At 46.0% G+C, this 27,556-nt stretch overlaps 1 protein-coding gene across 1 annotated transcript; it reads left to right on the top strand.

Moving 5' to 3' along the window:
- On the top strand, nt 1-27,556 carry Slc25a33 (solute carrier family 25 member 33). Its single transcript, XM_051173830.1, has 7 exons — nt 1-189; nt 11,928-12,107; nt 17,878-17,955; nt 19,941-20,041; nt 21,536-21,602; nt 25,310-25,590; nt 27,094-27,556. Exons 1-7 carry the CDS (start codon nt 134-136, stop codon nt 27,291-27,293), a joined length of 963 nt encoding a protein of 320 aa, XP_051029787.1. The 5' UTR covers nt 1-133; the 3' UTR covers nt 27,294-27,556.

Genomic DNA, 27,556 nt, shown 5'->3' with positions numbered 1-27,556 from the left:
AGCCGGGCGCCTGGGCCTCCCGCGCGCATGGGAGCGTCGGCGGCCGCCTGAGGGAGGGCCAGCGAGGCCAGCGGAGCCCGAGACCTCGCGCGTCCCTCGAGCGGCTGCGGCGGGCCGCGGAGCCGGCGCGGCCATGGCGACGGGCGCTCAGCAGAAGGAGAACACGCTGCTTCATCTCTTCGCCGGCGGGTGAGCCTCGGGGCCCGAGCCGTGCGCCCTCTCTCTCTCCTCCGCCCCGGCGGGCCGCGTCCCCCGCCCGCCGCGGACTGGGGTGAAGCGAGGGCGGGCGGCCTGGGCGGGGTTGGGGCTTCGGCGTCCCCACGGCCGCGGCGACCGGCGCGCCTTTCCGACCGGCGCGTCCGCGCTCCCATCCCCCACCCGCCTCCCTCCGCCGCGTCCTCTCCTCTTGAACAATTCCCGGCCGGTGTGGCTGTCACCGGGGGCGATCGCGTCGAGCCCCCGTGGCTCCAGCCCCCTGCTTCTTTCTCCCTGGCTACGCTGCGGTCCGTCACTCACCGCTTCAGAGGTGCGGATGCTGGAGATCCTGGCGTAGCTAGTGCCGGAGGTACTTACCGCGCGGTCAGAGGGCTGCAAGCAGGTGTCGCGCCGGCAGCCGTGGCCGGCGGAGTGTAGGGGAACGGATGCTGGCCCGCACCACGTCGGGGGAGGACACACACAAATGGGGACCTCGGAAGGTATGCCTGTGGTAGTCGATCCTTAAGCCGCGACAATGCTTTTCAGTGTAGGAACACATGGTATGAACGATACGAATAGGAGATGGGATTCCCCCTCCCCAAAAAAGTTAAAATCTTTTTAATATGCTTTTTTTTATTTTTCCTTTTGTCATAGCTCCTACTGTCATGGGATCCCTTTGGTGGTGGTGTTTTGTTTTTTTGGGACAAGTCCTCATGTCTTGTATCTGAGGATGATTCTTAACTTCTGATCTCCTGCCTCACCCACCAGGAAGATGTTGTGGACCACTGAGCCTGGATTATATGTGGTGCTAAATGAAATCCAGGGCTTGCCCATGCTAGGCAAACTATCTGGGGAGTTATATTCCCGCCCCGGTGTCTTGAGGTGCTCGTTGACTTAGCACATTTTTAAGTGTAGGGTGTTTTATATAACACTCAGGGTTTATCCGGTGTTTTCATCTTGAGTACTTTGATTGTGGCCTGGACTATTTATTACCCCAACAGTTCCTTATAGTAAACAAGTAATGGTTGAAGAATTGTCCAGAAAATTGTCATGATGGAATAGTTTCTGGTGCCTTTCTACTTTTACTCATGGCAGGCAGTTACTTTCTCCAGACACATAGGCTTAATGGTTGTGCTTAGACAGAGAGAATTTCTTACTCATTTTGTTTCTGTCACGCTGTCATTCCTTGATACTACCTTTGAGAGTGACACTCAGAGGACACCCTTAAAAGTAGACCACTTCATATAAATTTGTCAGACCTGGAGATTTAAAAACCTTTAGGCATATTTTTAAAGCCAAGAGAACTTTTAAAGAATAAGTTTATAATCAGTGTTTTGTCGTCGTTGTTGTTTTGTTTTTTGCATGCTACTTTTACTGAGGTGCTCTCTTACATTGTATGTGTTTATGCTCTTGCCTGGAGGAGTTACAGAGTGGCCTGGCTTAGTGAGGTCCACTGTAGCTGATGGCTTGTCTGGACGGATCTCCCTGTAAACGGTTCACAGTGCCCTCTGGCTGCCAGCCTTTTTACATTCTGATAGAGAATACTGCAGTGGGCAGCAAGACTTCCAAGAGTCTTAGTATGTAGGGAGTTTATTAGGGCTGTGCCTGAAGCCATGGTGCTTAACAAGGTCTAGTTCCTTCATTAGCAGTTTGAGATGCCCTGTGGAAGATAAGAAATGAACCTTCAAAAGGATGCTTTCATAGTCACTAATTGGATTTCAGCCCAAAATAGCTGTGTCCCTTTTAAGGTATTGCATGAAAGGAGTTGAGCATAGTAAACACAGCATGGGCTGTAGTTAAAAGTTCTCAGCCCAGGGGTCCTTGTATCGCTTTCCTCTGTTGCTAAACTAGCTCTTCCCAGGGAGCTAAGTTCATTGCCTGTGAGAAGTCAGAGATCTTGCCTTTAAAATCTATTGTGATTCCCCTGTTTATTGCATAATAGACTATATTCTCAGACAGATTTAATGCTATCCGAAATTAAAAATAGTACAAACTTTTTTTTAGGAGGCAAGATCTAGAACTCACAGAGATTTTCTGCCTCTGCTTCTGCCTCAAGAGTACTAGGATTAAAGATGTATGCTACCCATGCCTTTAATCCCATCACTCAGGAGACAGAGACAGATCTCTGAATTTGAGGTCAGAGTGGTCTACAGAGCAAGTTCCAGGACAGACTCCAAAGCTTCAGAGAAACCCTGTCTCAGAAGCAAACAAACAAAGAAACAAAACAAAACAAAGATGTGTGCCTCCAGGTCCCAGTGGATATACAAAGATTATACTAGCTATATATAACAGGCTTCTCAGTCAATGTAACCAGTAAAAATTGATTTTAGATCCTGGAAAAATAAAGACTACACCAAAACAGTTCATAGTCTGTACTTTTTTTTTTTTCCTTGAAGAGCCAAGTTTTTAGATTATTTCCAAAGGTTATTGCCAAAGGAGAAAGTACCTCTATATTAACATATAATAGGTTTCAGTGTAGCACATGCCCTTTGAGGAGAAAGCAAAAAGAAAGCGCACCACGGACCAACATGTAGAAATAAGCACTCTGGAAAAGGTTCCCCGTGGGTTTACAGGATTGCGTCCTTCCTGTCTGTTTTGTGTGGGCAGGTCTAGCCCAGGCGAGCCTCAGACTCCCAGCAATTGTGCCTCAGCCTTCCGACAGTAGGTTGACAGGGCCTGACCAGTGTTGCCAGTCTAGTGTACACCCCTCTTCTTCACATTGCTTTCTTAGAGATATGCTGAACGATCGTGGTCATGTACTCTGAGAACAGTTTGTTGTTAGTGAATCTATGTCTAATATTCAGTGCCAGGTTGTGGAGAGAACAGTGAAGCAAATTCAGTTTCTGAGGCCTCAGAGTGGGGATCGGTGAAGATGTTGGTATAATTTATAGCAAGCTCCTAAATACACTGACAACATCCTTCTACTCTTTTTGTTCCTTTTCATCCATTATAAATCATATCCTCCCCTGTGGACAAGATCTATTTCCTTTGAATAAATTAACAGAAACACATCTGCTGAGTCAAAACATTTGTAGGTCTTATTTTATGTCTATGGGCTGTTGTCTACACATGTCTGTTGGTCTCAGCTTTTTCAGTTTGCCTCTTAGTGTTTATTGCATCTGCATGGATGAGCTCCTTTCTTGGTGTTAAAAGTTAGTGCCTCTGCCAGCGGCGGTGGCCCACACTTTTAATTCCAACACTTGGGAGGCAGAGGTAGTGTCAGTGAGTTCGAGGCCAGCCTGGTCTACAAAGTAAGTTCCAGGACATCCAGGACTTTTCCGCAGAGAAACCCTGTTTCGAAAAAACAAAACCAAAAAGTGCCTGTAAGTAAGGTCTGCTTTCCTCCTGTAGTGCTGTCAGCAAGAAAGTGCTCAGATGTTACTTGGAACAGATACAGCCTATCACTCCTCTGTGGCTTAACCCATCCATCCATGCATCAAGACAAAGGCCAGAGTGCTCTGAAGTGGCCTTCCTTGTAAGACCTGATTTGCCTTAAAGGTCTCAGGCTTATTTATGTCTTAGTGTTAGTGACATCCTTTGCCTGCCGGGCTACCGTGCTACTGCGGGGGTGGTGATTAGATCTGCTTGGTGCAACTGGATTAAACTGTAGTAGATTTAGATCGACAATCTGAATTGGATGCTTTCAGTCTTATTTTTTTATGGTGTGATTTTGTATGTGTACGCATGCATGTGTGTATGTTTTGTCATAATAATACACAGTTACATGACCTTTAAAATATTTTTAAATAGGGGCCAGGGAATAGTTTATTGGTAGATTATGTGTTTAGCATGACTGTGGCCCCGGGTTCTTGGTTTAATCCCGAACATGCTCCAAAGAAAATATTTTAACGGGAACATGGTAGATAGTTTCAGAATTTACTGTCTTCCTACAGATCATTGGTGGTGGCTGACAGATGTGCTCTGGCACTCTGCCAACTTAATCTTGATTACTGGAAGCATTACAGAGATGGCTGTCCCAGTAGCTAGGGATAGACCATTCAGAACTTGCCTAGGTTGAGGCTGTATCTCAGTGTGAAGCATGGCTAGCACACACAGTGCTCAGTTGGAGCTACTAAACTATATAAGACAATGAACATGCTTACAGGAATTTTGATTAAACAATTATAATGAATCATACTTTTTATCAGGCTGTATATACCATCATGAATATAAATTGACTTTAATTCCATCTACTATAGTTGCATACATGAAAAGGTCTTGGGTTTTGTTTTTGGATGGAAAATGCCCAGTAGGATGGAAGTTTCTAGAAGGTAGATATCATTAGCTTCCTTCACAACTGTGGTGCCAGGCAGTTTACAACTACCAGTCAGTATTAAACAATTTATTAACTTAACAAGGGTGTACATTAATGTGGTCTGAATTGTCCTAAATAAAGAGAAACAGTACTTTATTGCTGAGTTACACAATAATATTTGCTGGAACTATATTGGTACAAGGTAATGTTAGTTTAGATTTCTCTTATTTGTGACTCTTCTTCATTTGGGATGCTTCCCCCCCCTTAAGGTTTATTTATTTTTATTTTATGTGTATGAGTGTTTTACTTGGTTGTATATATGTATACCATATGCATGCCTGGTGCCCACAGGGGCCACAAGAGGATATTGTATCCCCTGGAACAGGAGTTCTATAAACAGTTATGAGCCACCCTGTGGGTGCTGGGAACTAAGCCTGGGCCCTCTGCAAGAGCAAGCCAGTACTCTTTAACTACTGAGACATCTCCAACCTTGCTTAGGGTACTATTTAAATTTTTCTTTCCAAATGAAATGGAATAGAAGTTGTGTCATCTAAGAGAATAGTGACATCCATAGTTTGTTTTGCCTTAAGGAAACAATATGCAGTTTATATAATTGACATTTCATAAGCCTAGGTCAGATATTCAAATAAAGTTTCCAGATATTATAGTGTATGCCAAAAGCAACTAATGTACTTCAAATAGTGATTACAGAAGTAGCAGAAGAGAGGAAAATATTAAATTAGCAAAGATTAGGAGGCTTCAGAGTCCCTGTTGGTGTTATTTGTTGGTAGAGCCCCATTGTGTGCCTGTTATGGTCCATGAACATGGACATAGCTCACCACTAGCTGGGCAGTGATTTTTATAATAAATACACATCAGGGCCTGAGAGATGCTCAGTGGGCAAAGGGCTTCCTGCCAAGCCCGGCAACATGAGTCCAATGCAGGAGATCCACATGGCAGGAGAGAACTGTCCGCTGATAGCCGCACATGCACACCGGCACACCCCACACTGAGAGAATAACTGTAATGAAAATGTACGGGCAGCGAAATGGCTGTGCTGCTAAAGGCACTTGACACCAAGCCTGACAACCTTGTTCAGTGTCTGGGCCCCCTGTGGTGGAAGGAGAGTTCTAACTGATCATCACATGCGCGCGCACACACTCACACACACACATACACACACACTCACACACACATACACACACATACACATACACTCACACACTCACATACAGACACATACACACATACACATACACACTCACACACATACACTCACACACACTCACACACACTCACACACACTCACACACAGACACACATACACACATAATCTCACACACACATACACACACACTAAATGTACTATTTTAAAAGTAAACACTCTTTTGTTGTTGTTGTTCTTTTGTGAAAAGCACTTTGGCTTTGACCTTGGTGACTAAGGTGAGTGAGTACATGCTCAAGAAACAGCACATTTTACTGAAAACATGTTTAGATTTTTTTCCTGATTATTTGAAATTCTTAGGTGAAATGTAATTTATGTACATAATTTAAAATTTTTATGTAACCTTGTGATCCCATAAAAATAGCAGAGATGTTCAGCGTATATTTTGTAGTACTTGTTCTACTGCAAACTGGAGGAGAGGTGCCTAGCCACAGGGGAAATTAAGCAAGGGCCGTGTGGATATCAAGAGATAAAGGTTAAATGTGCCTTTGTGTAGTAAATGCTACTTCAGCCCTGAAAGGGAGAATGAGAGAAAGTGGAGATATGCCTAGAAGCATATTTTTATATAAAAGGGAACAAGTAGAAAAAAGAATCTAAATTATAGTGGTGGTTTTTTTTTTTAAAGACATTAATTAGGCAAATAAACTTCAAAGCCAAGCTGTGTCCTGTGTCGTCTTTTACATATTTAAGCACTCTACAGTGCTGTTCTATTACTCTCTTCAAATCCTTCCATGTTTGCTCTGAGTAGGACATTCCAGAGAATTTTACTGGACTTTGGCATTAGTAACCAGTTCAAACTTACCCTGGGAGAGAAATTAAATTAGCATCCAGGAAGTTTCCATGTAACCATTGGAAATGTAGTCTCCCACACAGGATTGCTGACTGCCCTTTGAACATTACCTGCAATAGTAAACCTCCTACCTGTGAGCCTTCTTGAAAAGTTTAAGTGTAAATTTAAGGAATTGCTGTAAGCAGTAGCAAACTGACTCTGCACTGGTTAACTCTTGAAGCATACGCCTGAACAGGCTCGGGACCCTTTCGGAAACTGCCACAGTGCCTGGAACCCTGACTGCTCTGCCTCCCAGTGATAATGTTGGTCCCTTGCCTGCATGCAGTTCTGGTCTCTCCCACCCACCGCTGGGCAGGTCTTGAGTTTGAATTACAGGGCTAGCTTGGAGATACACCCATCTCTAAACCAGTCATAGCTCTAACGGAATTCGTGCCGAGAATCTCAGGCCAGATCACATGCACTTTTCTGAACAGACTGTGGCAGAATAGATGGTGTCATGTTAATGCGCTTAAGTGAGTCAGAGTTAAAACTAGAAATGCCCTTGATCCCATTCATGCTGTGTGGCTAAAGAAATAGCTCTGGTTAGGACAGAGGGGCTGTGAGCTGGGATGCTGCCAGCAATGCCACCTTGTTTATACGGCCTCCAAGGTGGGCTGTCAGTTTTATTGATCTAGAATGGAGTTTTGCAACTTTGGCAGTGCTATTAATTGTTCTGTCCTATGTATTTTAGGATGTTTAGCAGCATGCTGGCCTGTTAATAACAACATCACTTTTTTTTTTTTTTCAACCGAAAATGTCTTCAGACATTGCTAGATGTCACTGGGGGTGGAGGCAGAATTGCCGTGGGTAGGAACCAAGGAACCAAGGCTAAAATAGTGGTCTCAGATTTTGATCACATGGTCATAACATTAAAATGTTCTCACATCTCTCCATATGTAGCGTGTGTGCCTGAAGGTCAAATTTTTTTTTTTTTTTGTAAGCCAGAGTCTCTCATAGAGCCTGGAGCTCATCAGTTTGGCTGCATTGGCTGGTCAGTGAACTCTGAACCCAGCTGTCTCTGCCTCCCATCACTAGGGTTACACAGTGGGCCATCTCCCCCCACCCATGCCATGTGTAGTTTTAGTACCCTGTTAATTCTAGGCATACATGGTATACACATAAAATATAAAGTGGTAAAGATTGTAAGTAAAATAAGATTTTTCTCTCTGTACATCCCTTTTAAAATTGTGTGTGTGTGAGAGACAGACAGAAGAGAGAGAAGAAGAGAGAGAGGGAGTGTTCCTGTGGAGACTTGAAAAAGGGGCTCCAGATCCCCTGGAGCTGAAGTTAGGGCAGTTGTGACCCACTGGATGTGGGTGCTGGGAACTGAGCGCCAGCCCCTATTTTCTTTCTTTACACCAATGGCTGCTTAGAAACTTATCTCAGAATATATACTCCACTTAAGACAGCAATTCTCAATCTGTGGGTCGGAACCCGTAGAGGGGGTTGAATATACGTTATCCTGCATGTCAGATGTTTACCTTGCAACTCGTAACAGTAGCAAAATAACAGTTATGAAGCAGCAGTGAAAATAATTTTATTGTTGGGGGTCGACACAATGTGAGAAACTTAAGGGTCTCAGCATTAGCAAAGTTGAGTACCACTGACTTTGATCAATGGTCTAAATGATCCTATCCACTCAGATAGTTGATTCTCCACCTCTGTCTGATGCTACATGGTCAGCATGTTGAATATTGGCTGAAGATGTTCAAGTGAACCAAGAGAGGCCCACTGCGCCCCATCAGTGTGAAGTGGAGCGTGCTGGGGAAGGAATGTCTTCCTGTTATGGTCCCTACTTTATCCCCAGCCCTTAGTAGGTCTGGATTGCAGACTGAGGGCGCTTAGCCCATTCTATATACTTCTTACAGGTAGAGGCTGTACCTCAGTCCAAGCAACAACCTGAGAAGAGGCTGGAGAAGGACATGGGTGACCTCTTCCTACCATGGGGCGGTCATAGAGGACATAGAAGGACACTCTCGTGGGCCTCACCAGCTTAGTGCCCAAGAGTATGCAGACTAGAGAAAGAGAAAATACTTGATGCTGACACAGAATTTCCAGGCCAAGTGTGTTAGGTTTTTTTGTTGCTGTGACAAAATACCCAGCAGAAACAACTTAGAGGATGAAGGGTTTATTTGGGTTCAGGATTTCACTCCATCATGGTGGACAGAGCAAAGCAACACTTCAAGGTGGCCAGCAAGCAGAGAGAACACCGCTAGTGGGCGTTCTCCTTTCCCCTTTATTCCATGCAACCCTAGTGTATATGATGGTGAGACCCACACCGAGTTAACCCTCAGATACACCCAGACATTTTCATCTACTGTATCAATAAAAGTAAGCCTTGAACAGAACGTGTCCATCCCTTTCTGTCTTTCCTCCCTCCCAGTCTTCGTCACAGCTCCTGAAATTGCTTTTGGGGTTGATGGGCCCAGGTGGATAGTTAACCACACTGTAGTGACGCTTGCCTAGTGAGTGCTAACTCACTTGTAATAGCAGTGCAGTGTTGCCATCTAGTGCTTCTTTCTGCTTTTGTTTGTCTGAGACAGTCTTGCTTTGTAGCCTCAGTTTGCTAGGGACTTCCTGCTTTAGTCTCCCAGATGCTGGGTCCCAGGTATACACCGAGCATGCCCAGCCCCCACTCCTTCCTGTCCCGGTTCCCAGCCCTCCTGCCCTCCTGCCCTCCTTCCCTTGTTGCTTGTTCCCTTTCATCCTCCCTTCTTTTTTGGTAGTAGATAACAGCTCTCTCTCTCTCTTTCTCTCTCTCTCTCTCAACATGCTATGATCCTGTTTGCATTTTGGGTTTTTGTTTTGTTTTGGTTTTTTTTTTTTTTTTTCTTGAGACAGGGTTCTCTGTGTATCCCTGGCTGTAGCTCTGCAGACCAGGCTGGCCTCAAACTCACAGAGATTCTCCTGTCTCTGCCTCCCAAGTGCTGGGATTAAAAGCGTGGACCACCTCCCAGCAGTGGTCCCAATTTTAAAGCAGGGTTGCTTAAATAGCCAAATAGCTGTTTTCTCCCCCTTCCTCAACTAGATACATTTCTGTTTCATAACATTCAGGTCCCTTATGATAAATTGGGACTAACATGTTCCTGCCTCACGAGAAGATTGTTGGAGAACTGAATACTTGTCACAAGATGGTAGTTTTGCTTCCTTCCTTCTTTCTCTCTCTTAGACTGTGTCTTGCTATGTAGTGCAGGCTAGCCTCAATCTCAAGATCCCCTTCCTTGGTCTCCAGAGTGCTGGGATTGTCCATGTGATCCACAACATTCAGCAGGGACATGGCTTCCTCTGTGACCCTTATATTGACCAGCAATGCTGCTGTGTGCCCGTTAAGGTCAAAGAAAACTTTTCAAGACTTGATTCTCTCCTTAAACTTTCCTTATAGACTTTCCTTACTGTTTATTATGTGTGCAGTGTTCTATCTGCAGGTTTGCCTGCAGGCCAGAAGAGGGCGCCAGATCTCATTACAGATGGTTGTGAGCCACCATGTGGTTGCTGGGAATTGAACCTAGGTCCTCTGGAAGAGCAGTCAGTGTTCTTACCCACTGAGCCATCTCCAGCCCCCTCTCCTTCCATTTTTTTTAAAAGATGTATTGTTACTTTATGCGTTTGAGTGTTTGCCTGCATGTATGTAAAGAGCATTGTATGTGTACAATGGAAGCCAGAAGAGGGCGCTGAAAACCCTGGAACTGGAGTTAAGAATAGTTATAAGCTGCTTTGTGGGTGCTGGGAACTGAACTCAGGACCTCTGAAAAATCAGTAAGCGCCCTTAACCTGAGCCATGTTTCCAGCCCCTTCCACTTTGTGTTTGATGGTGGGTCTGTCTTGTTAGTCTTCCTCTGCCCTTTGTATGTGAGCTTCTGGCTGATCCTCCATTGTCCACCACTGTAGGATGCTGGGGCTGAGGTTACAGATTCACACCACTCCAATCAGCTTTAAAATTAAAAAAAGGAAAGAAAGGCATTCTGGGAGCTCAAGTCATCAGGGTTGTGCAAAGCACTTTTACGTACTGCTGAGTCTGCTTGCCAGCCCTGGGTCCCTCGTTTAAGTCCTATTTGGAGATTTTGCTTTATTCCCTTTGGGGTCTGTATTAAGTGCTGTTACTCAGTAGACTTGCAACATTTAGACTAAGTGCTGCAGGGAGGCTGGTGTAAAATTCTGCATATGTTAACATGCCAGCAGTCCTCAGTCCAGTGCAAGAGGGCAGCGAGCAAGAGGCAGAGTGCGTGCTTCCCCAAGTATTTACACCTTCAAATGTGAAGATGGCTGCCTGGCAAGATGGCCTGGGGGGGCGTGGGTACCTGCTGCCAAGGCTGACGACCTGAGTGAGTTCAATCCCCAGACCCACGTGGTGGAGGGAGAGAACTCACTCTGAGTTGTCCCCTCACCTGCACACATGCTGTGGTATGCTTTCCCCTCCCCAATGAGTATAACACTTTCTCTGTGAATTCTCAACTGAATAACTCTTGACCGAATAATTTCCCCTTGTGAACTTGTTTGGTCCTGATGCCACAGATGCAAAGGTGAGAGCTTGCTCTGCTGCAGGGCGTGCTTGGCAAGGAGGAAAATCCCTGGTTGTATGGACGGTGACTTTAGATGGTCCACGACATCATTTGTTGCAGCTAGCCTATCCAGCATCATGTAAGAGAAGATGGGAATGAGCAGTGTAGGATAAATAAGTGAGCTGTCTTGAAGAAAGGTGTCTAAGCTGGGTGTGGTGGTGACACAGGTGATCCAGCTGCTCAGGAGGCTGAGGCAGGAGAATTGCAAGCTGGGCGATTTAGTGAGACTTTGTCTTGCAATCAAATAAAAATAAATGTCTGAGATTGTAGCTAATGGTAAAGCCTTAGCCTAGCGTGTGCCTGGGTTCAATTCTTGTACCAAAGAGAAAAGTATTTAAAAAGTAATTCAAGAAATTGCTTGCTTTCAGCATGTTGTGAAGGGCAGAATTGAAGTGATTGACTTGGAGGAATGATCCAGAGGGACAGGAGCTGGGAAAACAATGTGAATGAAGGGAGAAGGGCTTTACTAGTGGAAAGTTTGCTGTAACCTTCAGTAGAAGGTTTGTGTTGTAATAAACAGATTTTCAAATTAGCACTGTCTGAGTATTTGGCCTGAAATGTGGCTATTCATGGTGAGTCTCATGGTAAGACTGGATGAGCCAATAGCAGCGAGAATTGGCCAAGTACTGTGTGGAGATGCAGAGGGATGGTGCCAAACTGTTGCAAGTGGTCATGTGGCACCTGCACTCACGGGTCATTGTGAAGTGTCTTTAGTTCTGGAACCTCACTAAGACTGTGACTCCTTTGTAAGTTGTATTAAATGAACGCAAGCTCTCTGTTCCAAAGAGGAAAAGGCTAGATAGCGCTCACATCACCTGCAGACTGGCCTTGCCCTTCTGACCCTGTGTGGTTTCTTTCCTGCAGGTGTGGGGGCACAGTTGGTGCTATTTTCACATGTCCACTAGAAGTCATTAAGACGAGGTTGCAGTCTTCCCGACTAGCTCTCCGGACGGTGTATTACCCTCAAGTTCACCTGGGGACCATTAGTGGAGCTGGGATGATGAGGCCAACGTCTGTGACACCTGGACTCATACAGGTTCTGAAGTAAGTGCAGGCCTTTCGTGAGGCCCTCTCCTGCCACGTGCCTGATCATGTTGTACATGTTGGTTCAAACAGAGGAATCAGATTTCCTACTTATTTTGCAAGGAGCGGGGTGGTGTACTCTGGGGTCAAACTCAGGTTGGGCTCGGTGACAAATATCCTTACCCGCTGAGCCATCATGCTGCCTGGGAGGATCAGGATTTCAGCTTTAACGCTGAGGAAGGGAGGGAAGTCCCCAAAGCAGGTGGTATCAATAGGCACAGGAAGGCCAGAGGACTGGGTGTGAGGAGACATCCTCAGTGTGGACAAACAGGACCCATGGTCCTCAGCGGCCAAGAGAATACTTCCTGCTTGGTGTCAGGTGACACCTTTCATGGTGACATGGAGGCAGGTAATCAGGCCACTTCACTAGCATTCAGAATGAATTGCTCCATACAGACTTGCCATGCAACCTGTGTCCAGTTAACATACTGTTCGTGAGAAGCCATTACTCAACAGTAGCTGTATACAAGGCTAAGCCTGTAAGGTAAATAGAATGCTCCTGTACTGGGAGTTTTATGGAATGCACACCCTCCATCTCTGGTTTCTCATATCTCCAGAAGCCCCACCCTCAGTGGTTATTCATTACAGTGGGAACCAAAGGCAGGGGGCATTTTGTCACTGGGAATGCAGGGACCACTTCCACACCACACAAAAGCCCACCTCACCTTGGCCCTGCAGTCACTGGTTGGTACAGTCATTGGCTGTGAAGTCACAGAGTGGGACTTACCCACGAATATCCATTTACTGTATTCATGTCAAAAGGTAAACCACGGAGTTAAGTTCTTGTTTTAATGGTCCTGCCCATGTTAGAAAGGTTCTGTGCAGTTGTCTTGCTCCTCCAAGAGGTGTTTCCTTAGCCTGGGGTGCAGATTTCAGACTTCCCCTCACTTGGGTTGTTGTTAGTGATGAGAAGATTCTTTTGATTTTTCACAACAGCCTCGAAAGATTAGCTGCTCTCCTCTTAGAGAGGAAGACATGCAGATTAGCAGCTGTGGATGCCCAGAGTCGTGTTCAGTGCATTGCATGGCCCCCTTTTTTCTAGAACAGTTTAGAACAGCTGAGATAAAAACAAAAACAGAAGAGCCCAGATCACAGCTGGGCCGCAGCCTCTTCCAGGTCTTACGCAGAGGTGTAGCTGGTGCTGGCCCAGAAGATGCCAGGAGCAGAACCTCGTCCCCTTCACTGGCTGCTGCCTTACCACCTTACCTCTTCCTGCTGCAGCAGGGTCCCACTGTGACAGCTGTCCCTCCGTGGTCTCATTTAGTCATCTCACACCCACCCCTGCTGTCTGTGAGGTTAGCATAAATGTTTTCTAAGCATTCCAAATAAGATGGGAGCAAACCAGAACTCGTGCCTGCTGGGCCCCCAGCCTGCTAGGTTAAAGCAGCTTCATTCTGCAGTTACAGTCTGGGACCTTGGAGAATCTTTGGAGACCTCTCAACCCACAGTAAATCCTGTCAACCCCCTGCCCATGGCTTCCTCTAGTGCTGTCCTGTGTGTCAGTGTTAGCGTCCTAGCTGGCCTAGCTGAGATTTAGCTATGCACCCTCCTCACTGTGCTCAGCAGAGCAGCCTGCAGGGTCTTCACTCCACAGTCCTGTAACTGCACTGCACCCTCAGCCGCCTTGTTCCTCTGAAGGCGCAGGAGTGGGCATTGTGGTGCACGCCTTTAATCCCAGCACTTAGGAGGTAGAGACAGGTGGATGTCTGTGAGTTTGAAGCCAGCCTGTTCTACATACATAGAGAGTTCTAGGACAGCCAGGGCTATACAGTGAGACCCTGACTGAAAGTTAAATGAATAATAAGAGACAAGAACATTTGCTAGCACAAGTTCCTTGTTCTGGACATTATCTCTGTGGTCTTGACACCTTGGCAGAAATATCCTGTGGTGACCCAGGTATTTGAACTGAGCTCCCCTACACTACCCTGCTTTCCTCCTTTACCCACAGCCTCTGCCTCCATCCTCCAGAGGGGCTGGTTACTTACATGAGTACTTTCTTGAGGTTTTTAAGGTATGCTTTGCAACAGAGGTTGCAATTCCTATCTGTTGAAGCATGCCATCTGGCCATGTGGATGTTCTTGTAGCTAATAAGATCCCAGTGCAGTGAACAGTGTGTACTGCCCTGGGTGGTGTGGTCAATGAAGATGGCTGCCTCCGACTGAACTACCGGAGCTAACCCAGAGGTGGCGCTAGACCAGAAGGGCTCTTTGTGAAAGAGATGGTGAGCAGGGACAAGCCCCAGACCTTTTCTGTACACTGCAGGGCCTATCCTGGGTTCTGTTCTGAATTGTAGGAGACACTTTGATTATCAGAAGCCCAGATGAGTAATGTGGTCATTCATTTAAAACTCAGCTGCTGGCTACTTACCCTGCTCTTCCTGTGACTACTCTTATAAAAGTCATACCAAATTGCTTGCTTATGAGTCTTCAAATTAGGAATCACTCTTGTGTCTTAGGTTAACTTAGGAAAAATACAGACTCACTGGGGGATGGGTGAACGTATTTCAAAAGAAAGGGGGTTGGGTTGCCATGATGGTTCAGCAGGTAAGACACTTGCCAAGCCTTGTATCCTGAGTGTGATCCCCAGATCCCATATGGTAGGAGATACCCAGTTTGCTTGTGCACACAAATTTTAAAGAGGAAAGAAAGAAAGAAAAGATGTTTTTGGGGAGGGATCTGGGGAAATGGCTCAGTCGACTAGGAAAGTGCCTGTCATACAATCATGAGGGCCTGAGTTTGGATTCCCAGCGCCCAGTCAAAGCCACCACTAATAGTGTTGTAGGGTTAGAGAGATTGCAGAGCGGTTAAGAGTCCTTCCTGCCCTCCCAGGACCTGAGTTCAGGTCTCAGCATCCGCATCTGGCAGCTCACAGCTGCCTGTCACTAGCTCTGAGGAATGTAAACCTTCTTCTGGACTCCTGGGGCACCTGCATACATACTCACACAGAAATCCATACACCCATGCAAAATTTAAAAAATAAATTAGAAATATAGTACTGGTGTTGTGTGTATGTGCCTGTAATCCCAGCACAGGGGTAGGGAGAAGGGAGGGGTAGAGAACAGGCAGGAGTCTCCTGGAACTCACTGGTTAGCTGGTTTTGCAAAGTTAGTGAGCTCCATGTTTAGTGAGACTCTGTTTCAATAAATAAGGAAGCTGGATGTGGTGCAGCCTTTAATTCCATCACACGGAAGGCACAGGCAAGCAGATGTCCCTGAGTTCTGGGCCAGCCAGAGCTACTTAGTGAGACCCTGTCTCAGAAAAAAGGAAGGAAAGATAGGGATGGAGAACAAGAGAAGCAGCCTGACATCAACCTCTGACCTTCACAAGGATACACGTATTCAGCATGCAACACAAGTCTTAAAAGATAATGTCTGCCAGGTGTCTCTTTTTTTAGGAAAGTTTTTTTTTTTTTTTTTAATGAAGATTTGGACTACTGAGGTACCTTGTTTAATTTTTTAAGGTCTTTAAAAAGTTTTAACACTTATTTTACAAAGCTTAAATGTGTATGCCTGTATGTGGGTATATACACACACATGTAGGCTGCCTGTCCGCTGGTAGAGCAGTGAGTGGACCGTGACCATGAGCCATCTTTCCGTCCTCCATTTCAGTCTGAAATTTTACATTCCTTTCAGTTAACCAGTCCATATTGTTCCAAAACTGCCTTGCTCTGGTAGACACTTGATGAGATACTTGCCTCTCCTATGCAGACACACAGAGAGGGGGGAGGACTCTGAATAATACTAATTGCTTTTTACACGCTTTTCCAATATGAAAGGTGACATGCATGTGGGCATGTGGGAGGGCGAGCCTGGATCCTGCATTGTTCTTTCAAAGCTGCCGTGTGCCGTGGAACTTGATTGTTCCAGAAGAGTTTATCCACACCCAGGTAGGGCAGAGGTGCAGGCAGCTTATGTAACAGATTTGACTTGTTGCCTCTGTGAAATGCCTAACTATGGAGACTGTCTTCAGCTCTTAAGGCGGGAGTCACTTGAGGACATATGCTCCCTGCTGCATTATGGATGAGGGCTCCTAGCTTCCTGGTGCCAGAGGCTCCCTGACCCTTCTTGGGTAGCCTCTAGGCTACATGGGTGCATTGCTACATCCACAGTCGGAATCCACACTGCCCAACTGTCAGGCAGACAGGGTTGGAATCTGTAGTCTCGCTGTGTCATACTGTACAGGTCACAGCAGGAGCTCCTGGGGACGTTTTGTTCCAGGAGCTTGGCCTTTGGAAACAGTCCTCTTGCGGGAAGATAATAAAAGTGAAGGGTTTTCATTGTCAACAGCCAGGTGCTTTTGCCCACTGTGACGCCATGAATTTCATTTTGAAGCATTGTGTTGTTAGAAGCCCAAAAGCTGTTTCTTATGAAACCCTTGATTTTTTTTTTTTTTTTTTTTTTATAAACTTCATGTGTTATAATTTTGGTCTGGTTGTGTGAACTGTAGTAAGATTTGTTGTGGCTTTTAAGATAAACTTTTGCTTTGCAATGATGTCTAATAGAAGAAAAGATGCAGGAGGCACATGTGGCTGTCTCCTTTTTGTAGATTCAGCAGTTCTTAGCTTTGTGCTGTCTTGGCTTCTTCATTTTGGCTGTGTCCACACACTGTCCTGAACCTGAAAGTGTGCATCATGCTTTTACCCCTGTGCCCTTAATTCTCTACCATTTATTTCCTATGGACAAAATGTTCTCAAGAACACAGGGTAGTCTCCAAGTTCAAGAATTTTCCTCTTGGGACTGGAGAGGTGGCTCAGTAGTTAAGAGCACTTGCTGCTCTTCCAGAGATGTAACATCAGTGCCCACACTGGGCAACTCACAGCTGCCTGTAACTTCAGCTTGGCAGGGTTCAACAACCTTTCCTGCGTACGTGCGCACACGCGCACATACACACACACACAGAGTAGTTTTTTAAAAAGGAATTTCATCTATTAAATATGAGGAGGTACATACGTGTAATCCTAGAACTTAGGAGGCTGAAGGAAGAGGCTGGCAGGTTAGAAACCAGCTGGGCTACATAGTGAGTCTGCTTCCAGAAGTAATAATAAAATCACACTGATCTAGTGGGGCCCAGGTTTCAGGGGAAACAGAGCGGAGATCTGAACCTAGAGTCTCCCATGGGTGAGACCCTCTGTACCACTGGCTTGCATCGTCGCTGCACCCCCACTTTTTTGTGCTTTGCATAATTGGAGACGGGGCTCCCGCCCTTAGCTCACTGGGTAGTCTAGGCAGCCCTTGAACATGTGGTCTTTTGCCTCGGCCTGCTGAGGAAGTGAGATTTCAGACTGAAGGGAGAGTAACTGAGAAACAGGGTCAGAGACTTCCTGGGACAGTATTTCCCATGGGTTTGCTCCTTGGAGCATTCCTGCCTAGTGCTACAGCCTTCTGGCTTTACATTGTAGCTGGGGGAAGTGAAAGTCTAGGGACCCTAAATTCTATTCCTTCAAGGAAGCGGTGAAGGTTGGCTTCTTATTACCAAGACAGGTCTTACTCCAAGGTCTTAGTTTTGTTTTGAGACAGTCTTGTGTGGCCTCAGACTCTCTGTAGCCAAGGATGACTCTGAACTGATCTTCCTGCTCCGACCTTCTGAGGGCTGTGAGTACAGGTGTGTACAACACACCCTTTTTATTGCTGAGGATGGAACTCGGGCTTCACATGCCCTAGGTAGCACTTACCTAACCAGCCCATCTAAATCGTCTCAGAGATGTTAAAACTGTGTCTTTTCTTACTATTCAGGTCGATCCTGGAAAAGGAGGGACCAAAGTCACTGTTTAGAGGCTTGGGTCCAAATTTGGTTGGAGTTGCACCATCAAGGTAAGCACTTAACTGTTGTGCAAGCTCATCGACAGCAGCATGCAGTACTGAATCTTCTTGCCCAAGGGCGACACTGATGAGTCACTGCTCCCCCCACCCCCGTACTAAAATCGCCTAAATGTAGCCAGGCAGTGGTGGTGCACGACTTTAATCCCAGCACTCAGGAGGCAGAGGAAGGTGGATCTCTGTGAGTTCGAGGCCAGCCTGGTTTACAGATCAAGTTCCAGGACAGGTAGGGCTACACAGAGAAACCCTGTCTCAAAAATCAGAAACAAACATGTTGAACCATGGAGAAACAGTGGTGACCATGGGTTTGCCTTTCTACATGGGAAAATAAATCCACCATCAATACTCCGAACTCTCCACCCTGAGTGTGGTATGGTCAGTCCCTGGGTGTAGAAATGCCCAGTGTTATGTATGGCACACCCAGATCCATGTCATAATCTGCCTTCCCAGCAGGATGTTCAGGTTACTGAGGAACATTAGTCGGAAGGAATTATAAAGGCTCCTGTAACACTACATCGTTGATTTTTTTCATTCTCTTTGAAGCTTTTGTAGAACTGTACTTACTAGTCCAGCACAGTAAGCTGCTGGCTCCACTCACCGTTTGTTTGTTTGTTTGTTTGTTTGTTTGTTTGTTTGTTTTTAGAGAGACAGGTTTTCTCTGTAGCTTTGTAGATCAGGCTGGCCCTGAACTCACAGAGATCCATCTGCCTCTGCCTCCCGAGTGCTGGGATTAAAGGCGTGTGCCACCACTACCTGGCCCATTCACCTTTTTAATTAGTTGAAATACTGACCACTTTTCAAGGACTCCTTATCCACAAAAAGCTAGTGTCTCTGAATTACAGTTATTGGGCAGTGCTAATAGAGAAAGGAACTGTGTGTGTAAAAGGGACACATTGCAGTGCGTGTCACGGGCCAAAGTCCTAGCAGTGTACCACTTTGATTTTAATTGCCTTTTTTATTCTAGAATCTGGCCCTGCTTTATTCCATAAAATAAGATTGATGTGTTTGTTTGTTTACATAGAACAAGGTTGTGAAAAGCATAAATGAGGACCAAAAAGTATACATCAAAAGGTCCCACCTTTCAGAGTCACAGGGGGAGAAGAGAACAGTGGCAACCTGAGGACTGGTTCACCTCGGCTCCCTCTCCTGGCCGGACTGGAGTCCTGCTGGCTGGGACCGCCCTTCATGGGCTCTGTTGCCTTTCTGTGACTGTGACTTCCTGGAAGGCCAGATGACTTGACTTGGTGACAGGAAGTGGAGACTTCAGCATGGATGATTTCTCCACACCCCAGTTTTTGTTCTGTTGGGATCTGGTGCCAGAGCTTAGTCTACACCAGTGGCTCCTGGGATCCTGATCAACAGTAGTCAAGACCCATTGGTCAGCAGGGGCAAAGAGAAACATCTCTCCTGCGTGGCAGGGACGCAGCCCCGCTCCCGCTCCTGCTCCTGCTATGGAGTCCATGAGACACTGCTGGCGGGTCAGATTGCAGTCTGCACACACTTTACCTCAAGGCAGGATGAGGGGAGCAAAGGACAGTGTCCCCTACTCAGACGATTAACATTTATTATCCAGCATACAGAATGTGGAAGGACTTTTATATGTGTTTCCAAAAATCTCATTTTACTCTGTTATCTTGGCCACTGCTGTCACTACTTCATTGCTGGAGGGGCGTGACCATCCCAGGTATGGTGGCAAGCCTGGGTGCCAGTCCAGCCTCTGGCTCCTTGCCAGCGAAGAAGGTTTCTGTGTTTAACTGCCCTAGCTGTCCTGGAACTCACTCTGTAGACCAGGCTGGCTTTGAAATCAGAGATCCACCTGCCTCTGCCTCCCAAGTATTGGAATTAAAGGTGTGCACCACCACTGCCCTGCCCTTACTCTGTTCTGTAGTCTCCTATATGTTGTAGATGTTGCAGAGGGACATATATACTTTAAAGTGCCACAATGATGTCTTCATAGCGTTCTCTCTTTGTCCTAACAGGGCTGTGTACTTTGCATGTTACTCCAAAGCCAAAGAACAATTTAATGGCATTTTTGTGCCTAATAGCAATACTGTGCACGTTTTCTCGGCTGGCTCTGCAGGTATGTAACCCTAACAAGTGAGATGAAGACTCACATCCCAAAGCATGTGTTGTTTGTTTTGCTTTCTTTTTTTCCTTCCAGGAATTAGAAGTTAACTCCCTACCTCTTTTGCACCTAAAATCATGTTCCAAAAGCTTTATATTGGCGTTTGTAAACAGCAGCTTGTAAACAGATTTCATTGTCTCTGACCACTCAAGCTTCTCGTTCTCCCTCCAGATGCACACATTTCCCTGCATGGGTGAGCTGTGCTTCTCCTAAAGGGATATGGACGTTTTTCATGTCTTCCTGCTTTCCCTGTTGGGTTCTAATGTGGAGTGGGAGCTACCTTCTTCTCTCTGAGTCCCCTGGATATCTGGGGTACATCTGCCCTGTACAGCAAGGGTCAGGGCTCTGTTGCTGTGTGTGTAGTGTGGCACTTGAACTTAAGACCTTGTGCTTCTGTTCTCTTTTGAGACAGTCTGTTCTCTTTTGAGGAAGGCCTTCCAGTGCCTGCAGAGCTCAGGGCAGGACGTTCCCCAGGGATGCTTGGGAGTAAGCATGGGCTCCTAAATTGCTAGAAGATGCCTCTGCCCTTTTACACAGAGCCTTCTGTCCATTTAAATCTAAATGTATTTTTAGAGAATTTATATTAGCATTTTAGAATTCCTGCCTTCTCCCCACAGAAAGAAATAACCACACCAATTCCATCTGCCTTTGTCACTCTCAATAAAATTACTAACCCAGATTGTGATTTTTAGTCAGAGACAAAAAGTAATGTTAAGCAAAGTACTTTGTGCAAGAGCAGTGATTTCCCCTTAAAAGTGGGCCCTAAGAAGGAACATACCGTTTCAAAACAGGTTGCTCCGTGGTGAATTAGCTGTAATCCTGACCCTGTTAATCAGCTCTGTAATGCTTAGCATTACCCAGAAGACCCTGGGGTAAAGTAAGCACACCACAGGGGAGCCTTTGAAAGCAGGGGCCCCCGGTGTCTAATTAACCTGTACTCAGGACTGTGGGCACAGGCTGCAGGAGGAGAGCTGGACACGGGCCTTCGGGGCTGATCTGCAATGTTAAACACTGCTGAACGAAGGCTTACCAAATAATGATTCCTGGGGATTGATCCGTTTTAAAATTGTTATTTCCTTAAGTTTCCAAGTTTGAATTCAGGTAACTCAAGACTTAACACTTGTATTCGATATCAGACATAAGTCGTTATCAGCAAGTTTAGAAACAAATTATTTCTGAGTCTGAAGCTTCTAAATTGAAATTTTAGGTAGTTTTTGCCCTAGGATTCAAATGAGCCAAATGCTAGCAGCACCCTCTAGAGTCTGGAAAGGCCATGCGCACAGTAGCAACCTCTGTAGCACTGTGGAACGAGACAGACAGACAGACAAACAGACACTGCTTCTGCCCCCAGCTGTGTCAAGCTGCTGCAGCTTGATTTGGAGTACTGTGTGGTAAAGACAGCTGTAGTGAACACTGACTGTATCAGTGACGACTGTTTTTTCCCTCCAGCGTTTGTCACAAATACCTTAATGAATCCTATTTGGATGGTTAAAACGAGGATGCAGCTAGAACGAAAGTAAGTTAATAGTTCCTTCCTTATCTGAGAGTTTCTGGTGTGGTTTGTTTCCTTCTCCCAATACCAAGTATGGATTAAAAGCAGGGGTCCTTAGCTATCCCCTCTGGATTCTCTGTAAGTGAAGGTAGAGACGTCTTTTGAGATCTATTGGTGGCATTGTAGGGAGAGGAGGCCACAGAGAACAAGGAAAGATGGACAGAAAGTCCAGTCTATTGCCCCAGCTTCTTGGGTGTTCCTCTCTGGGGTTCTCACATCAGGAGGTGCACTGTGCATTCTGCAGAGGCTTGGCTGTCACCAAAGACACCAGAGAGGACACTCTGTCACTCCCAGATGGACCAGCTGTCTGCCCTAACCATAACCTGGAGTTCTTAATACATTTTATTCTGTATTCCTTGAGTGTTATGGCAAAGCCTACAGAAATATTGGGCTTTGCTGGGCCATGGTGGTGCACACCTTTAATCCCAGCACTCAGGAGGCAGAGGCGGGTGGATCTCTGTGAGTTGGAGACCAGCCTGGTCTACAGAGCGAGTTCCAGGACAGCCAGGGCTACACAGAGAAACCCTGTCTTGAAAAAAACAAACAAGAAAAAGAAGTATTGTTTTTTGTTGAGACAGAGTCTTGCTGTGTAGTTCAGGCTGCTTTAAATTTAGTGTTGCTGCTGCAAGGCTTCCCAGGGCCAGGCTTACAGGCTATACCACTGTCCTTGGATAGAGCCAAGATTTTTAAAGAAATGAAAACCAATTGAAATAACATTAGCCGTACTTTAAAAATCTGTGGTACATCAGGTATGATGGTACACATCTGTGATTCCAGCACTCAGGAGGCAGGGGAATGGATCTCTGTGAGTTCTAGGACAGCCAGGACTACACAGAGAAACCCTGTCTCGAAAAAGAACAAACAAAAATTGTTATATACTAAATCTGCTTCTTTTATACAAAAATCAGATTTCTCATCAGGCCAGCAACTTCTGTGATTTTCAAGGAATCAAGGATACTAAACAATGCTTTCTAATTTTATGACAATGTGTAGGGAAATGATTTTTTTTTTTTGTATAAAACCACAGCTGCTATTTCTGTGGGTTAGCACTCAAACTCATACTCCTTGAAAGAATGATGGTTTCCAGTAGAAATTCAGGCTCTCCCAGTCTAAGTTCAAGGAACTGCCCGGATTCTAAACACCTTTGTACTGTATGATCCAGAAATTAGAACCCTGGAAACACTAGTAGGCCTGTCTTTCCTCCAGCTTCCTCTAAGAAAGAGGGGAGAAATGTACCTGCAGGGTGAAGGAGGGACCTGCCTGGGCTCATCATCGTCTTGTGATCATGAATCCCCTGATCTACCCCCCACCCCCACCCCCAGGCCCTCCAGTCCACTCTGCCCTCTGAAGCCCTTGATAATCCTATGACAAGGACCAGTTACTTCCACAGGAAAACTCTAACTTCTAAACTAATCATTCAGGTAGTCCTTTGCAGTTTTCCAAAAATGCCAAAATGCCATGTGTGTCCTACATGGCCATCTTCCTGCATGTGCAGTCCCTTACTGGGAATGGCCCTTCCTCTTTATGGTTGTGCTTCAAGCTTCTGGCCGGCCTCATTTCCTAGCAGCCTTTGGTATCAACTCAGAGCTAAGTGTTCAGTGTCCCGATGTCACCTGTGTTTAGCATCTATTGATCGAGAACCTTTCTAGCACTGTGCTCAGGACATTATAGACCTTTATTTAGGAGGGTTCTGTGAACATCTAGGAGCATGTCTTGTTCCAGTGGCTGCCAGGGAGATTGTCCCTGCCTTCTGTCTTATCAGCATCACAACCAATGAGCTAAGAGAGTTATAGTCTGGTGGGACAAAGTGTGTGAGGTGCCCAGTGTGCTGGAGTGTCCCCAGTATAACCTAGGCAGGATGGGGTTAAAGAGGATGGGCAAGCCTCCTGAGGCAATAGCAGCTCTCACTGTCTCAAGAGGAGCTAGGCGCAAGTACAAAAAGATTTAAGCAAGAAAACAGAGTACAGAAGTTTAGCAATTTAGCTTGTCTCTTTTATTTGTTTTTATTTTATGCACATTACTGTTTTGTGTATGCATGTCTGTGTGAGGGCATAAAGGCCCCAGGACTGGAGCTACAGACAGCTGTGAGCTGCCCTGCAGGTGCTGGGAATTGAACCCCAGTCTTCTGGAAGAGCAGTCAGTGCTCTTAAGCACAGAGCTGTCTCTCCAGCCCCAGCTTGTCTCTTTTTGTAGTTTGTTGTTTTTTTCAAACAGGGTCTCACTCTAATCCACGCTGGCCTGAAACTCACATCCATCCTCTCAGTTGCCTAAATGCTGGGAGTGTAGGCATGCGCCACCACCCCTGGCTGTTTCAGTTCATTACTCTAGTGTCAGCAGCTCTTATTCTGTAAAACAGCGTCAGTCTTCAGTGACTCTCAAGCAGAGGACACTGTTTTATAGACAAAAAGGGATGCGTAGAAAAGAAACAAACAACAAACAAAAATTGAGGACAGAGTCAGAAGAATAGTAAGAAACGGAGCACATCAGCTCACTCTGAGTTGTCATTTTTTAAAGCTTAAGGCTAACTGACTAACCTTAGGAATGATAGAATAAAAATATGCCACCATGGGCAGGAGCGATGTCTCAGCAGCTAAGAACATTTACTGCTCTTACAGAGGACCCGGGTTCGGTTCTTCACACCACATCAGGCAGCTCACAACAGCCCTCAGCTCCAGGAGATCTAATGCCTGTACACACACACACACACACACACACACACACACACACACAAAATATCAGTAAATATTTAAAAGTAAATAAATGTGTAAAATATCAGGTATATACCTAGATTAAAAATTCTATACAACATAACTAAGAAGAAATATATACTGATATATATTGTGTTCACACATTATAAATATATACATGTATGTGTATTCTCTCCCCCCACCCCCCGAGTTTGAGGTCCTGGGTTCATTCTTTGTCATGAACACAAATCACACTCCAGGGAAGAATGGTAAGAAGGAGTGAGTATCTGAGTATCTGGGCTGGCAGAACTTGGTGGTACAGAACTTTACCCACCATGCACAAAGCCCTGAGTTCAATCCCCAGTGTACCAGAAAGCTGTCCCATCATCCTTTTCCCTTAGCATTTTCCTTGTGTGTCATAGTGCTTTACTTTGTGTACCATTATGTTCAGCTTTTTTGGGGGGGTAGGGGGGTCGCTTGGTTTTGTGTTTTCTTTGAGACAGGGTTTCTCCATGTAGCCCTGACTGTTCTTGAATTCACTTTGTAGACCAGGCTGGCCTTGAACTCACAGAGATCCACCTGCCTCTGCCTCCTGAGTGCTGGGATTAAAGGTGTGTCTAGCTTTCTACTTAGCTTTCCCTCGTCATCTTATGTGCCACAGTTTACTCATCTAGTCCTGTTTTTAGATATTTCAATGGTTCCAACTATTTTCTCTGACACGTGTTATCCCCCATTAGCATTTTCTGGAATTGGGTCAAGGGCTATAAGCTGGCTTCAGTGACTGCCATTTCAGTTGCCATCTATTCTGTGCGCCTGTCAGGTCTCTCAGCTAATTGAACTGGCCTCACAGTGGGTCAGAGGTCAGGTGGCCTCAGGACAAGAAAGACAGGTTTCTTCTCCTGTGTCACTTCTGTGTCATGGGTGATCCTCATGTGACTTGGGTGTAATGTCTCTCAGCATCTTACCGTTGATCCCGTCTGACAGGGTGAGAGGCTGCAAGCAGATGAACACACTCCAGTGTGCTCGGCATGTGTACCAGACAGAAGGCATCCGGGGCTTCTATAGAGGGCTGACTGCCTCGTATGCTGGGATCTCAGAGACCATCATCTGCTTTGCTATTTATGAGAGTTTAAAGAAGTGTCTGAAGGAAGCTCCAATAGTCTCCTCCACGGACGGGGCTAAGAAGAGTTCCTCTGGCTTTTTTGGACTCATGGCAGCTGCTGCTGTTTCTAAGGGATGTGCCTCCTGCATTGCTTACCCACACGGTATGTTCTGCTCTGTTCTCTAGGAGCAGTAAAACAGTTGTTGAGGGGGAACCCAGGTGGTGATGGCCCACACCTTTAGTCCCAGCATTTGGGAAGCAGGTGGATCTCTGATTCAAGCTCAGCCTGGTCTACAAAATGAGTTCCAGGACAGCCAGGGCTACGCAGAGCAACGCTTGCCTTGGGGGGTGGGGGGGCACTTGTTGGGGTTTGTCATTTGTCACTGTACATATATATATACTCTACTGCTTTGGTGGCACAGACTGAAGTACCCGTGACATAGGTTGAGTGTCCCTTACCCAAAATGCATGTGACAGGAGTGATTGAGTCCAGAGATCTTCACTTGGAGGATGTGCGGTTTCACTGGTTAAGTGTGTCTGCTCCAGCCGAGTGACACCATCATTGACTGACTGCATTGACAGTCATGTGAGTGCTGGCCTCTTTCCTTGCTCAGCTCCACCTCAGTGTGACAAGAATTTGCTGGGCCAGTGTGGGTTACTGATCTTCTGTTTTCAAAGAAGCCCAAAACTAGATTTTACTTAAAATTCCCTGATTCAGAAAGTTTTAGGGGAGACAAATGAAAGTCACTCAGCTTCTACTTTGAGTAGGGTGCTATTTTAAATCTAGTAGTAGGGCTTTTTTGTTCCTTTGAGTGTTTTTGGTTTTTGTTTTTTTGAAACTGCTCTCTACATAGCCTTGGTTGTCCTGGAACGCACTATGTAGACCAGGCTGGGCTTGAACTCATAGAGATCCACCTCTCTCTGCCTGAGTGCTGGGACTAAAGGCATGCACCAAGCAGATCCACTGCTATGATACTCGGGATCGAGCCCAGGGCCTATGTATGCTAAACACATGCTGTGCGGATGGGTGAGCTGCACTCCTAGCCAGAATGCAAGAATGAGATGACTACTGACCCACTAACCCACTTACAAACAGCTCACTGTGCTATGAAAACAACAAGTTGTGTTTCCCAAGCCCCCTGCACAGCAGTGAAAGATGTACCAGTGTCAGGAATAAGGGTGAGGTCCCATTTTGTTCCGGAGCACTACCAACAAAATGCAGAAGCATGCTGGGGGAGAGATCAGCAGTTCCTCCCAGGTTCTGAAGTCTGCTAGAGCTGGAGAGAGCAGCACTGGGCCCGTGTGCTGGGAGGGAAGCCAGGTGGCTTTTCAGCTGGACAGAGTAGGGAAAGCAGAGGGAATCTTTTAGACCAAGTAGAACATGGTCTAAAAAGAATTTTTCTTTCTTATTTTCTCCTCCAAGGCAGGGGCTCACTATGTAGCTCTGGCTGCCCTGGAACTCACTATGTAGACCAGGTGCCTTGAACTCACAGAGATCCATCTGCTTCTGCTTCCCAAGTGCTGGGCTTAAAGATGTGCGCCACTATGCCCAGCCAGAACTTAGCTTTTCACTGTCCCTCTCAGCATGTTACTGCTCCATCCAGGTTAGAACCGAGATGCCCGGCAGACACAGAGCCTTGACTTCTTCATGCCCTGTCTCCCACAGAAGTCATCAGGACACGGCTCCGGGAGGAAGGCACCAAGTACAAGTCGTTTGTGCAGACAGCGCGCCTGGTGTTCCGGGAGGAAGGCTACCTCGCCTTCTACCGAGGACTCTTTGCTCAGCTCATCCGGCAGATCCCCAATACTGCCATTGTGCTGTCCACCTATGAGTTCATCGTGTACCTGCTGGGAGAGCGTGCTTAGTGACAGGCCACACGGTTGTGCTCTAGAAGAATAAAACTGAAAACCCTAGAGATTTTCTTTTCCGTTGATGTTTAGTGTTCAAAACTGAAACAGCAAGGCCATAGAGTACCTGGCTCGTCTTCACCTGTTGGACATTTCCTTTTGGATTCATGTTTCTGGAAGGTTTTAATTCATTAACGTTAATAGTTAATTATAATTTTTTTTTAACTTAAGAGGATTGAGGATTGAGCAGCAAGTAAATTAAATCATGCTATTTAATTTAA

Source organism: Phodopus roborovskii, unplaced genomic scaffold, assembly GCF_943737965.1.
Source record: "Phodopus roborovskii unplaced genomic scaffold, PHOROB, whole genome shotgun sequence".
NCBI classification, from domain to species: Eukaryota; Metazoa; Chordata; class Mammalia; order Rodentia; family Cricetidae; genus Phodopus; species Phodopus roborovskii.
The sequence above is the reverse complement of the archived record's forward strand: the minus strand, read 5'-3'. Positions and strand labels throughout refer to the sequence as shown.